Below are 14,807 nucleotides of genomic sequence, written 5' to 3' on the forward strand. Positions count from 1 at the left end.
AAAGATCCTACTAGTGAAATATTAAATTCCACAGTTCGTTCCAAAATGTGTTTCTAGAGCTTTTAATTTAATTGTTCCTCCTGGCTTTACTTAAAGCAAGTATTGACAGTTACATGTTATGAAGCAAAACAAGGTTTGGGAGAACTACTTATAGCAGTTCTCTCACTTTATTACTACTTGAGTCAAGGGCACAGAGAGTGAACTTTTCATGTGAACAGAGAATATAAGATGCATGTGAGAAGTGTAAATACTTTGATGCTGTAAGTTGGTCTGACACATTACAAGAAGGAGGACAGTTGAAGTGAAGAGAAACAAAGCATAATGCAGAAGTCAATAAAGTCTGTATCTCCTAAGAATTTACTATTTTTATGTGTACTGCAGCCACATTGAAATCACAACTCTCTGCTGTGCATTCTTGTTCATGTCACACTCTTGATCATCCTCTTTACCATCTGTGCAAATCTTCTATCCTAGTATCTATTCATTATCTATTTATCTTATTTAAGTTTCTAGGGATTGAAGTTATTTCTGAGTTCAATTATCTAGCTTCTGTTGCACCAGTGCTCTCAGATAGCTTGATACTTGTGAATGAAAAGTAGCTTTAACATCTACTGGTTCAACAAGCAGTGTGACAGGAACACAGTACTCCCATCTGCTTTACAGACTCCACTGGTACCTTGGAAATGTTTGAATCATTTAACCTTTTGTACCTTCTTCCTCCTTCCCATCCCCCAATTAAGAGGCTTATTTGAAATGCTTTCTACAGTGCTATGACTTGTTATGTATTTTCCATTAAAGCAATGTGGGTTTGTTTTTGTTTTTTATACAGGTACTTGGAACACCAAATGAAGATACGTGGCCTGGAGTCCACTCTTTACCCCATTTCAAACCAGGTAGGTTGAAGCACCAAGTTCCTTCACATTCCCTCTCTGGAAGTAAACAACAGAGATAATTACATCCCTGACCACAAGTGATCAAAACGACCAGAGTGTGGACCGTAATGCACTTCCTCCAGCTGCTTACTTTGTATTGTGCTCAGGGTGGGTTTTCTTTTGTTTCATTTCTTTGCTTTCTTTTTCATTTTCTTCTGTTTGTTACAGTATGAGCCCTGATCTGCTTGCATTCCTCAGCCACTGAATATTTATTGTACCTTTCAGACTGCTAGCATGCTGATTTTCTAGTCAGGATTACTTTTCCAGCAGAGTGCACCAAACTTTGATGAATACTAAAGAAAATTAAAAAGTTGAGAAAAGAAACTTTGAAAGCTAAAGTTATTACTAGATCATCTATTAGTATCTTTCTGCAAAGGTTCAATTTTTCAATATGTGTTGTATTTGCAGTTGTCATACTTTATAACCGTCTTGAAAAACTGTTTCATCATCTGATACCATTTTGTCAGAGGAAGCAGTTTGTCTCCTAGAGACTAGGAGGATGTGGTCATCTTCATTTTTCTGCACATGTATGCATGTTTATGTTTGTAATATATAGTCTTGTGAACTTCTGAGTGGGGATCTTAGAAATAGGTTTTTTTTAAACATGGCAAAGCAAGTGAATGAGCAGGCAGGAGAAGAAGCAAAGGAGTTGTAAATGACAAGTAGATCTAGATAGCTCTCAAAATAAGAGAGAGAGAGAGAGAGAAATATTTTGTAGGGCTTACCCTGATAGAGACACAAACCCTTGAAAAACAGGAATGCAGACAGCTTTCTTGCACATTGCTTTTCAGTCTCTGTCCCACTGCTGACTTACTGCTGTATAGTGAAATCACACTCTAGTGCTCTCAAGTGAATTAGTAGAAAATTTAGCAGTCTTTCACTGAACTACTAAAAATACTACAGTGTTCTTCCCTTAAACAGTGTGTCATTAAGTTTACAAGCTTTTGTGTTTCTCATTCTTGATACTGATTGAAAAGTGAGCAAATACAAAATCCTTACAGAAATGTAGTGGTCTGTAAAAGCAGCCCAAAAACATTGGTTTTAGCAAGACTAGTAAAGAGGAGAAAGCCTGAAGATGTCAGTGATTGTTGTTTGGGTTGGTTTGTTTTCCTGTGAGATACAGGAAAGTTTTGAACAGTAGATGGCAGCCAAGAAATTTCCAGGTTTAAGTTTTCAGTTTGGCTTCCAAGTGTGTCAGGGGATGTAGGTTTATTACCACAAAAGAACATCAGGAAATAAATCCACTGTAGGCACTTCATTAAATCTAATTTTTGTATAGGCATTGTGTTAGAATTGCTCTATTTTCTCCATCCCAGACTATAGATTTTTTCAGCTATGAATACATAATATTTATATAAATGGAGAGTGGGGACAGGAGGAAAAGTGCCTCCAGGACAGAAGACAGCTACTCAGTATTTTCTCCATTTCTGCACATGGCCTTTGCTCTCTCAGATCCTTTCCATGTCTGTGAAGTATGTAGATTCATAAGTCAGAGTAACTGCTTTTCTTGCTGGCAATCATTTAATCTTTTTAGGGCCTGTTATTGCAAACTACTGAGCTCCTTCGTTCCCTTACACTGTGGAGGTCTGGGAGCACTCAAAACATAAAATCCCTGTTCTGTACACATACTGTGTTGTGTACCCTACATCACTGATGACCTTGGTAAAAAGATTGTTTTGTTTGTCTTATGGTTCCTTATTTGCTGTTTTTTGAAATTACAGCAATAGAAAGCACCATCTAACTGGACAACCAAAACTGGCTTGCACACTCCAAAACTGAGTAATGGAATTTGATGCTGGTAAATGTGGAATTGTTAGAGCAGCAAAACACATCCCTCTGGGATCATTCTGGGGTACCAGCTCCTATAGTATGCTCTGCACATGGGCTGGGCTGGAATGAATACTATTTGCTCAGACCATTAGGGTTGTTGGAGATGTTTGGTCAAGGACACCAGGTTCTCTGTCACTTCTTAGAAATGTGCTTTCCTTCATGCTGTTCTGTGCACAAAAGCTTTCTGGTAAGGTTGCTGCATCATCTTCTACAGGTGCTCAACCAGCCACGCTCCCCTCCCTGATGGTCTGAAATTGCTGTAACACTCTAGCTTTCCTGACTGACTTATTAGGAGCAAAAATGAAAGTTGAAGATGACTTAATCTGTTACTTTTTCTAGCAAAATAATGAAGTATCCTGAAATGTCTTGCCAAATCTGAACCAATTCCATTATTCTTGAAGATCTGTGAAATTACTATGTTTAAATGTGTGATATGGGGTTAAGTAACTCCTGTCCTTTGCTTGTGTTAGTAAGTTTTAAAACTGAAATAAATAGCTGCTAACAGTAATTGTGCTAAATTGAGAAGTGCAGGGAACATTGGTGGTGAGGATGTCACCAATGTTCTCTCAGGAAAGACTTTGATTCTATAAACTTGAGTTGTGTAAGCATAAAACAAAAGCATTTGGAAAGAAACGTCAGTGATAAATGGTTACTATATTTTTAAAAATGCTGAGCACATTAAGTGCCTGTGGATTTGGGAAGGTTATTGAGAGTTGAAACAGAATTTCATTGTATTTCTTGTTTGCATACAGACATCAATAACTAATTTTCACTCTGTGATTTGATAGGGCACAGTCTTGAGCTGCAGAGAGCTAATCACAGTTTACTAGGAGAAACATGTCTGGAAAATGTGGTATTAGTCTCTACTACGGTGGCCAAGGGTCTTAATTTTTATGGGAAACATCCAGTGCTTTAATAACTATGATCTCTGACATCTTAATATGTAGGAACATTTCTGAGCCTGAAAAATATTTACATTCCCAAAGCTAATTGTGGCTGGCTCTGGGTCATTTAGAGCCCTAACTTAGGTGATTTTAACAGCATATAATAGTGAAAATAAAATTGTCATAGTTTTATTTGCCATTTAAAAAGTCAGAAAACAACTTGTATTTTATCTGCCTGCTTTGAGATAACTTACTGTCTTACAAATGCTTTGAGTAATAGATTAGATATTTAAATCTAAAAGTTGGCCTGGTCTTTGAGCTTTTTCTGTGCTGCAGCCTCCTCCTCTCAGTTTGTGTTTGCACCTGTGAGCACAGACACTTGGACACGTGTCCTGCTTTGTAAGTTACTTAAGGACAATCTAAAAAATGCAATTGGGAGACCTGAAATATTTCAGGAGTATTTCAGTAACTTTGGACTACCTCTGTGATTCACACTGAAGCTGTTATGGATGCTGTGGGGTCTTCCTGTACTCAGGAATCATCATTTCATTTGTTTCATCACCAATGAAACCCAGCCATTCTGCATCACTGTGAAAGCAATTATCTGCTCTCAAACAGGAAAACAGTTTGAGGGAATTATGAAAAAGTGCTAGTTGCTGTTTCAGTAAAATCTTGATGTTCCCCCCCCACGAGAAGCCCCATGTTACAGGACAGAGACACTTTCAGTGATGAATATGATACCCTAGATTTGGAGAACATGTTTTCACTATTCACTCTTTTGCTGCAATACTTTAGGAAATATGTGGATTTGCTGAGCTAAAACAGATGCAAACACCAGTCATACCACTGGGCCTCTATCTCCAGGAATGAATTAAAAAGTAGACATTAACTATGTCTTTCTTATATGAGTAGAGATGAAGCAGTATTTCCAAACAAGCTGCTTCCTTGCCAGTCTTGTGCCCAAGTCTTCCTGATTTTTTGTGCATTATGTTCTTCATTGTTATTAAACCTCCCCCTTTTTTTTTTTCAGTCTGCAGTCCTATCCATTTCCCCTCTCCAGCCATTTCTCCTGGATTGAGTCCTGTCCAAATAAAGGAGCAGGAGAAGCCTTTGAATAAATATCTACACTTAAGTTTTCACTTTTCTGACATTCTCAGTTAGTGTTTGGGACTGGTGCTGTGTAACCTTCATCCTGGGAAGTTAAGTAGAGATTTATCAGGAGGTACTGTCAGTGAGTAAAGTGGGAGAAGATAAGATATGGTCACAATAGAAGATAAATGAACTGTGTGTGGCAATGAAGAGATGGTAATGGTCAAGGAGAGGAAGGAACTTGTTAGGAAGGTGGAAAAAACATGAGAATGCTTGGGTTCACTGTGCATCAGTTTCTTTACAATATTGTTCCAAGGTGAAAGAAAATTAAATATTTAATCATGGGCTGATGGTGTAGGAGCCTGAGCCTCACAATGTTGTAATACAGAGAGTAATACACCTGAAAAGGTGCCTTTATGAGACAATGGAAGCATCTGCTGAGCACTGATTTTTAAAAGAGAATCCCTAAAGCTGGGATGAAAAGAGGTAAAAGAAAGAGTCTCTCCTTAAAGAGAAAGCAGAACACAAAAAGAAGCAGTGAGAAAAAGCTTTCGTAGGAAGTAGTGCATAACATGGATTTTGCCAGGGACTGATGGGCATTTTGTGGATTTATTTAAACATCACTAGTCTATGACGGACAAAACCACTGCAGAACTGGTGTTCTAACTCAGGAATTCTACTTTACTTCCCAGGTGATCAATAAATACAGATTTGGTTAAGAAATGTGATCTGCCTACATGCATCTTAACAGCTGATTGAGAGCCAAATTTTTTTCAAAGGATTAAGTCTTCATTTAGAATAGTGCTGGACTGAGAGACTGAACTCCTTTGGCACAAACACATGAGCATATTGCATAAGAAAACACGGCTTTTCAAACTTTCATAGCAGTTTTTCCTGTAGAGTTTCTCCAAAGCCTGCCAACATTTTGTTACGTGCTAAATCAGTATTTTGCCTGTTTACATCACCACTGATGCCAGGGAATGTTCCCATGCAACATGAGAGCCTCTGCTGTTAGACTGTCAGAGTGGCCTCTGGTATGCCTTTACCTCTTTACAATTAGCACTTGCAAATAATTAATTCCTGGGTGTTAGGAAGCTTCCTTAGGGTTAGGAAGTCAGTGTGGGATGGAGACTGTAAGATGTCCCCATCTCCTCTATGGGGTGGGAGGTGCTGCAGCAGTGCTACAGGACAGTGATGGTGTCCCATCCAAACAGTCTCAAGCTCGTTAAATTACTGGTATGGATGTAATCTTCAAGAATTTGACCACTTGAAAAAAGGAGGGCTATTTGTAAAAGGGAATTAATTTCAAAATCCTCCCTCTCTATTGCCAAAATAAAACTGTATGTTTTAGTGTTTCTTCAATCTGTGGTATCCACCACCCAAGGGAAGCAGAGTTGTCAGTGTTTTTACCATTCTCTAAACAAAATTACATTAAGCTGAAAAGTTAAAGTAACTTATTATGTGTGCAGAGGAGCCAAGGTGAGCTCTGCTAAAGGATGGAACCATTTAATGTAGGACTCCAATGCTTCAGAGAATGCTGAGTATTAAAATTACATTTTCTATTTATGCTCAGTCTAGAAAACAGCAGCTATTCTTCCCCTTTACAGAAGCTGTGCTCTTCTAAAGCAAATAGAAGGGGGAAGAGGGGACAGAATGGAGGGGAGGAAGTTGTAGTTTTTCTAAAGATGTTTGGCATACAAAACTCCAAAGTCTAGCTCATGTATTTCATAATCCTCTAGTTGTGACCTAACTTCAGTAAAAATTCTAATTGCACATTAGGGGTGCAAATGTTATAGTGCTTGAAAGTTTTCTTGTCAACATGGATGCTTGTCTTTATATCTTTAGCTAACATAATTTGAATAATTTTAGCACTGAATCTTTACTAAAAATAGTATATGTCATATATATAACAATACAGTGTTAGTCATGTTAGACTTTTAAATTAAATGTAAAGAAAACCCTATCAAAGAAATAATGAGACTTTTCAAAATATTAATTATGGTGATGTTTAAATATTTGCATTTAAGCTAATCACATTTGGTTTTAAATAGAGAAGAACATTAATCAAGGAATGCATATTAGCCATCATGTTTTGATTAGCAACATAAAGAATGCCTTGAAGTTAAACTGCATTTTAAGTTCTTTGGTTTAGACTAGATTATCAATACTGTTAAAAAGAAGCTAAAAAAACAAAATGTATTCTGCCTCTAATTTCTTCTGTGGTTTTTCTTGCCTATCTTAGGTCTTTTCAAAGCAAATGTTGCAAATATAATAGCTCATGTGTTTTTCTGACTGATAAAAGAGGAAAAACCCCTCATCTTGTTTTATGGTGCTTAAAATGCAAGTGCTTATTTTTTCAATTCTCACAGCAGACCAGTGCTCCTGCAGTGGTCTGCTAATAAGCTCACTAGTGAGTTCTGCTGCAGCTCACTTTCTTTGAAGCCACCCTTGATGCGGGGCTGTCAGGTGGAGCGTGTTTATCAGGCAGATAACGATGCTTGCAGTGCAGAACATGTAGGTATATGTGTGGGCACACAAGTGAGTATGCACACACAGCAGTGTTGCTACAGAGTGGTTGTCTAAAAGAAATAAGAAATAGAAAGAAAGAAAAAAATTACTGGTTTTTTGAAGACCACTTAGTACTGCTGAGTGTAATGCATGAGCTTTCTGGACAGGCTTTTTTTTTTCCCTCTAGGTCTTCAAACTGGTCAGAATTTGGAAGCAGTTGTTTTAAAAACATAATTTTTTTTGATGCATCAAGTTTGTCAAATTAACTAGCTCAAGAAATTCCCTCCCTCTCTTCCTCTGGTTGCTCATTACTGCTTCCATTTTGCAGTTGTTACTCCAGTAGCCTCTCGATGCTACTGTTTGTGGGGAACAGTCCTAAAAACTTCCTTGGCAGATGAGGCACTGAGTAAGCTGTGCTGCAAGGTCCAAAGCCAGGAGCAGCTCAGATCCTTGTGCTGCCAGAAGAATGTCTGTGTAAGTGCCCCACTCACCTCCTCTGGGCAGGCTGTGTGCAGTGCCCAGCAGAACAGCGAGGCTGAGGCTGGTGCTGGGGTGTGGGAGTCACAGCCTAGTCCTTTTGGATACTCCTGGGACATCCTGAGAGTAAAAATTGCACTACAGGAAGATGTAGCAACATCTTTCCACTAACAAATGGAAATACTGTATGTTAGCTCTCATTTATGCCATCCTATACAGGCACCTCTTTACACTGCATTTGACTGTGGACATGGCACTTAGTCAAGATTTGGCTTCCTTGGCCATCTAAGAAGCAAATAGTAAACACTCCAAGGTGCTGTGTGATTCCAGCAAAACTAAAAAGCTCTTCCTTCTTTTGTTTCATATAAGCAAAAATTCACCTTTTGCTAGGTGAAATACAGCACCCATGTGAAAAGCTCTGTAACAGTGAGACACAGCTGGAAGTGAGGATGATGACTGCATATTTAGGATAAAAATGTAGAGGATCAAATTTTGTTGCCTGAATTTGTTCCCAAAAGATTGGCAAATATTGAAGTATTTTCATAAAGGAAATTAAAATCAAAATTTTAACTCAAAATTTCAGATTTGATTACTGTGTCGACCTTCCAGAGTTTTAATTCAAAATAAACACTACTACTACTACTACTACTACTACTTAATAATAATCTAAAAATATTTGGATTTCAGTACACATACCTACAATTTGAACTATAAAAATTCAAAATACATCTGAGATCAAATCCTGATCTGTAAACATAAAATTTTTGATTTCTTTAATCTCAGCCTGATGAGAATGAGCAGCTGCCTCAGTAAGATGGTGCACCTTGTGTTCTTGAGAGTGGTTTGCATGTGCTGGAGGATGGCTGTGTGGGTGGGTGATCATGTGAGTGTCTGCATGGTGTTTTCACATGTTCATGTTTGCTTTTCGGTTCTGAGGGAGGGGTATGAAGTTTTTGCTCCACAGGGTTTCTTCCACAAGGTGGGATTGAGATTGTCATTGCCAGTACTGTTGTGTCTCAGTGTGTCAGGCAAAGATTTCTTTTGTGGGGGAGCATTCATGGTAATTCTGCAGAATTCCCCGTCACACATACAGACTTACGTTACTGTTCTTTATGAACATGTCAGTGGTAGCTTCTGAAAAACAAATATCAAAGCTACATGCTTGAAAGTATCATAGAATGTAATTTTGTGCAGCTGGTCACAGTCAGACAATAGGTTTAGATTTGGTTTTATTTCACCCATTGAGCAGTAAAGGCCAGAGACATTCATACAGGTGTGTGAGAGTTAGTCACTCTGAAAAGTGACTTGGAAGCAAACTTGGGGATGTAACTGTGAGACTGAATTATGGTTCTGTGATAGATTTGACACAAGCAGGAGATGCTCAGATAAAAGTTGTGAAATTATGTCTTTTTTTGCCTTTGTTAGGACTGCAAGTTTGGTGGTTTTAGGTATGTCATTTTGTGGTTGACAAACTGTACCATGGTGGAGGAGCTCAAGGACAAGATTATTGTAGCTTCTCCATTCTGGCAACTCTGAAACCAAAATCAGCTGGTTTCACTGCTTCTTTTTTCTCCAAGGGAAAAGTTCAGAAAAATAAAAAGCTGCCATGTACATAGGCTGGGCTTCATTAGCACAATAGTCCCATCTAATTATCTTGTCCATGAAAGTTGGTAAGACTCTGGTTGGAGCCATGACCATAAAATTATATAGAAAAATGTGAGCTATTATTTTATCAATGTGTGGTTTCTTTCTGTATAAAGCATGTACAGTAAGCAGCCTCTAATTTGCTTGAGTAGAAAGTGTTGATACCAGTAGTTAGAAGCATAGATTGCAGTCACAGCATATTCAATAGAGTTTGAAATTAAGGACTATGAACTAAACATTTGCCTCTCTGCAGACAGGGTTTTGCCCTCTCCATGTCTTCTGCCCCAGTTTTCCCTCTCCCTGCCTGATAAATATGATATATAAGGTACAAATTAAAAAGATATTTAGACTGGAACAGCAAAGGAAGATCCCTTTGAGAAATTTGTTTTGCTCATGTGTCTCCCTTATAGCATTTACATAACTGGATCCAGTGTATCATTTTTTTCAGTAAAATTTCATCTGGCATAGCAATAGTTTTTCAGGATTTTGCAGAACTGGAACAGATCTTTGGGCATTAAAGCCTTAAGGCAATTTGGTGAAGTTGTTGACTCTGGGGCTTTCCTCCCACAGTAAAAATAGCTTAAATTGATTAAAATAAATACTGGATAGTCTGGTCAAGAAAATATCTTGTATATGATACTTCTCAAATGTTTTAAGTGGATGTAGCTCTGTTGAAGACAGTGTTGCTGTGCCGGTTTGAATCAGCTCAGTATCTGACCAAAACATATTGCAGAATGACAGATAAGATCAAAATCTGTCTCTCTCTAGGTCCAGGTTACCTTTTCAGCAGTGCTTCAAGTTGGTTCAATTCTCTTTCCACCCAGATATTTCTGCACCAAAATAGATTAATTTTTAAGTTTGCAGTTTATTATTTAGCTGAACTCCCATGTGTATCTCAGACATGTTGTTAAACAGCACTGGCTGGCTGCATTTTATTTTTCAGACCCTTGTCATAAATGAATTGACAGTGTTACGGTTGGACAATTTACTTAATACCAAAAGTCTTTATTTTTTTCCAATTTTTATTGGTATCTGTTTGCATATATGTATTTAATTCCTATTTGCAAACTAAACTTGAAGTGTTATAGTCATGTAGCTTCCAGTTTCCAATACATTTGTCACACATATCTAAAAGGGAGTGATTTCATTTATTTAACTGCATCAGTATGGTTAAAGCAACAAGACTTGTGAGCATGAAGTTGCCCTCAGATACAGTGAGCAGGTGTCTGTTATCAGTCTGTTATTGTTTCTCAGTAACTTCCAACAGTGAATTCAATGAGATTTGAAGCTTCTGCATTTTTTAGTTAAAGGGGCAAAAAAGCTAAAAAATAGGTGTAAGAAAAAAAATCAAAGCATCCACATTGATGCTAGGATTTTGCTTCTGCCTTGGTTTTGGCATCTTTAGAACTGACTGTGTATCAAGTGTACATGAGAACTTTAGAAATAATACAAGCAAGTATACAGATACAGGAGTTTGAACACAACTCCTTTGAAGGATTGTACCTTTACAGCTGTTTTTCACAGTAAGAAGCATGCATATCTGTGTGCCTATATATAAAAAATACAATTGCAGCTGTACAGTGAGTCTATTAAATGTCATGCACATGGGTGGAGAGGAAGCAGGGTTTTTTATATTTTTTTAGATTTTATGGAGTGTTTTGTAAGTTTAGAACTTCTTCACAGCAACTAATGCAATAACATTAGGATAGTTGGTCATGGTGAGTGCCAGTCTTCATGGCAGGATTTCTGTGCAATGGATCTCCATGGAAAATGTTGCTCTGTTCTCCAGCTGAACTCGTTTGTTGCTACCTGAGAGCCACTTAGCTCCTGTCCAAGAGGCTAATGAAGGACTGACCCCTCATTTCTGCAGCAGCTCACTTAGCATCTTCCTTTTTCAACCAGAGTCCTACTGCAGATCAAGCATCTTGGATATAAGTGAGAAAGTCCTTCTATCTAAACTGAAGAACTTAAGTAAAAGAAGGACTTGAAGAACTTGAGTAAATAAGCGGTCATTGTAGTTGATACTTCTGTTCATTATCTATATGTATTCTTTAGAAAATAGACTCCTTAGTGTCCATCATGTTCTGCTTGCCCCTGTGTGTCACAGAGACCCATGCTTACTCTTATGCACCCTGAGAAGCAAAAAAATGACAGTGAGGCTGTAGAGAATTGTATTTGTGATGAAGAAAAAAATATACTAATTTGAGGATTCTTTTTTTTTCCAGTAGCAATCAAAGAATACTTCAGAAATAATTGTAAAACTTTCCATTTCTGGTGATGCCACAGTAAATGAGCTTTAGTTCATGCTGGTTTGGTGTGACTTGGTTTAAAAAGTTGATTTTTGTGTTTTATTTTGATAATATTTTTCCTCTGTATGGCAATTGCTTATAGGTTAGTTTTCTTTCCATAGGACTTGAGCTGCAGGAGATACACAGAAATGATGAAATTATGAAAATTGACAGTAAATAAGTATTTTTAAAAAATAAATCCTGGATTTAGTGAAGTAATTGAATATACCCCTTTTTCTTACAGAACGGTTTACGCAGTACAGCCCTAAAAACCTTAGACAAGCATGGAATAAGTAAGTATTTTTTTTAATTGCACTTCTGACTCTTAAAGGTTATGCTGAAGTTACCATATCTAGCTTAGAATGTCTCTATTCTTTTCAAATAAGCCAGATTTGAATTGCCAGTTTCTTGTAAATAGGGAGAAACTGCATAGTGTAGTATTTTCTTCTTGGGGGTGTTGGTTGGCAAGTGTATTGAACTCTTGGAGAAAAGCTCTGTTATTGCTTTGGGCCGTCAGTTTGGAGTCTTGTTTTCTCTGTTCATCTATAACAATTAGGAAATTTTTAAATAATTTATTTTTACTCCACTTTTGAGTGTTGCTTCCACATAATCATCCCCTGTTGCCAGGTCCATCTGGTCATTGCTGTGAGCTGCTGACCATACTGTTGTAATCTTAATTATGAATGGAAAAAAATCAGTGTAATTTCACCACACTTTTTTAATTTTCAATGTTTTCTGAATTTGGTCACATTTACACCAGATGGACATCGATATCAAGGTTATTATGCTCAAAGTCCAGAAAGGTTGCCTGATGAACATTCAGATTGAATACTAAACTACTGGCATTATTCTAAGTAATCATCTGTGTTAATTTTGCTAGAAGTTTCTCAGCACACGTAGAATCTTTGTGGACAGGATATTTAGACTGCACTGTATTTAGCAATTAATAGCTTTTATATTTTGAAGAAAGCTTGAAGAATTTGAATTGGATGATTTCAGCTATGTCAACAACTTGTCTTGCCAGAAAAGCAGTCAGAATTTTACTCCATCTTTTGACCAAAAATTTTGCAGGAAAGCTAAGCCTTTGCTATACCAGCATTGCTGTTTTCTTTCTGGAACTAATTCAGAATTTTATTTTTGCTACTAAGTGCCTGTCTTGTTGGTAGTTTACCAGGGAGTTCAAGAGATTAATCAGCAAGAGACTAACATCTCCAAGTTCACCACTGAAACTGAAGATAAAAAATATTTTGGTGAAGAAGCTTCCTTGCTGTAAAGGAAAGGAGTTATTAATAGAGTAGAAATCCAAATGCTTTTTCAATATCCTTTTTAACTAGCAATGAAATGTGTCTACAACTGCAAAATCCATTGGACGGTCACTTTCCCGAAATGTGATTAGGTTTATATTCACTTTTCCATTCTGTTAGTTTTTCTCTATCTGTTCCTTCCCAAACCCATTTGGTCCAGTGTTTTCATTTAAAACAAAACCAAAAAATAAACACAAAACCAAAAGAAACCAAAATAAAACAAACAAACAAACAAAACCCCCAAAATAACAAAGAGCAAGCAAACAAACAAATAAAAGCCAAACAAAACCACCTTTTGAAATTGTGGTTGACTGAAGGAGGGAGAATCTCTCAATACAGCAGGATTTTTTGGTATTAGTTGTTGAATGTAATGCCATCAGTGTTTGTCCTTTGAGTTAAAATCTGTATTTTTGTAGTGCCAGGCATCTTCCATGACCCTGTAGCTCACTTTGCAGGACTCCTGGATTCTCCTTGGTTAGCAGTAACTTCCCAATTCCTGCAATGAGAAATAAAGCTGGCACTGAAGCCAGTTCAGGCCTCCACAAAGGTTAAGTGTCAGGAGCCTGCATTAATTGACTTTCAGTAGTCTAAAGAAAAGTTCCTGGCTTGTCCAGTTTGATCTAGGAGCCTAATTTGGTGGCTTTGGTGGATGAGTCCATCGTCCTGATTACTGCAGAGGGAACAACAGGAAGATTAACTCTGCTTGTATTTGGTGTTTGTAAACATCTCAGACCATTTTGCAAATTGTGATCCTTGCAGGCATCTTAAAATGTTTGACTGTACCTCAATCTTACTGCTTGGAGTAGAATTCAATTTCCTGAATGTCACAGCTTACCTGTTAAAAATTTTGTCACTGTAATGATCTGCATCCTGTCTTTTACAATCAAAAAAATTGCAAGTTGATTTTTTTCTTTACAAGTAGTTAATGAAATCCAAATGCTTAGAAGAAGCAATTATATTACAACATATGCAGTGAGATCAGGATTGGGAAAGAAGGACAAGGAAACTAATGTTGATTTGAATGTGTTTGCTTGGAGGCACATATTTGCCTAAGTAATGTGAATAGATACTGGCATGCTATTAGATCCATCCTGCAGGCCTGGGCTGAAGTCTTTTTTCTGTATTTTAACAGCAGTTAGACTATTAAAATACAGCAGTTATGTATTAATAAGTACAATAATTGGTTTGAATTTGAAAAAGTTGCTGTCTTGTATTTCCTTCGAGACTATTGCGTGAAATTTCTCTTTTCATAAAACACCACAAAAAAGAACAAAACCCAGTTTGCTTAAAACAGCTTCAGTCTCTGAGATTTCATAATTGACACAAATTCTGATCACATCACAGGCTGATTCAAATAAGACCAGAGCTTTTTAAATTCTGTGAAACCTCTTCAAAAATATTTATACATTTTCAATGCTCTGTGCATAAAGGATTTGCAATTTTTCAGCATAAATGAAGGGATTGAAAGACCAGAAGAAATGACAATACATACAGTTCAGTGCTTCATATGGGTATTTCTACTATAATAGGAAATACTCAGTGCCTCAAAATTATGTATCATTTACATTTGAAATGTAAAGGGCTTTCTCTTTTTCCAGTGTAAATCTTTATCTGTGTGCTGTATTAGAGCACTGTTTGCTTGCACAGCTGTAGTTAAGGATGTATAAACATTTCCGTTATAGACATCATATTCCCAAGGGTTTATAATCCTGCTGTAAAACTTAACACATAGATAGACTGATTCATTCTAGAAACTTTCTTTCTTTCTTTCTTTCTTTCTTTCTTTCTTTCTTTCTTTCTTTCTTTCTTTCTTTCTTTCTTTCTTTCTTTCTTTCTTTCTTTCTTTCTTTC

The 14,807-nt window shown here is 37.1% G+C and overlaps 1 protein-coding gene across 6 annotated transcripts in view; it reads left to right on the forward strand.

Annotated features, from left to right (window-relative positions):
* The window catches only part of CDK14 (cyclin dependent kinase 14), a 342,956-nt gene that overhangs the window by 209,032 nt on the left and 119,117 nt on the right, over window positions 1–14,807 (forward strand). For all 6 annotated transcript variants that reach the window (XM_015618267.3, XM_033511841.1, XM_015618268.3 and 3 more), the window contains 2 exons: window positions 830–893; window positions 11,897–11,945. In XM_015618267.3, the coding sequence (XP_015473753.1) occupies window positions 830–893; window positions 11,897–11,945 (113 nt within the window). The remainder of the gene's footprint in view (window positions 1–829; window positions 894–11,896; window positions 11,946–14,807) is intronic.

Source organism: Parus major, chromosome 2 (genome assembly GCF_001522545.3).
Source record: "Parus major isolate Abel chromosome 2, Parus_major1.1, whole genome shotgun sequence".
NCBI classification, from domain to species: Eukaryota; Metazoa; Chordata; class Aves; order Passeriformes; family Paridae; genus Parus; species Parus major.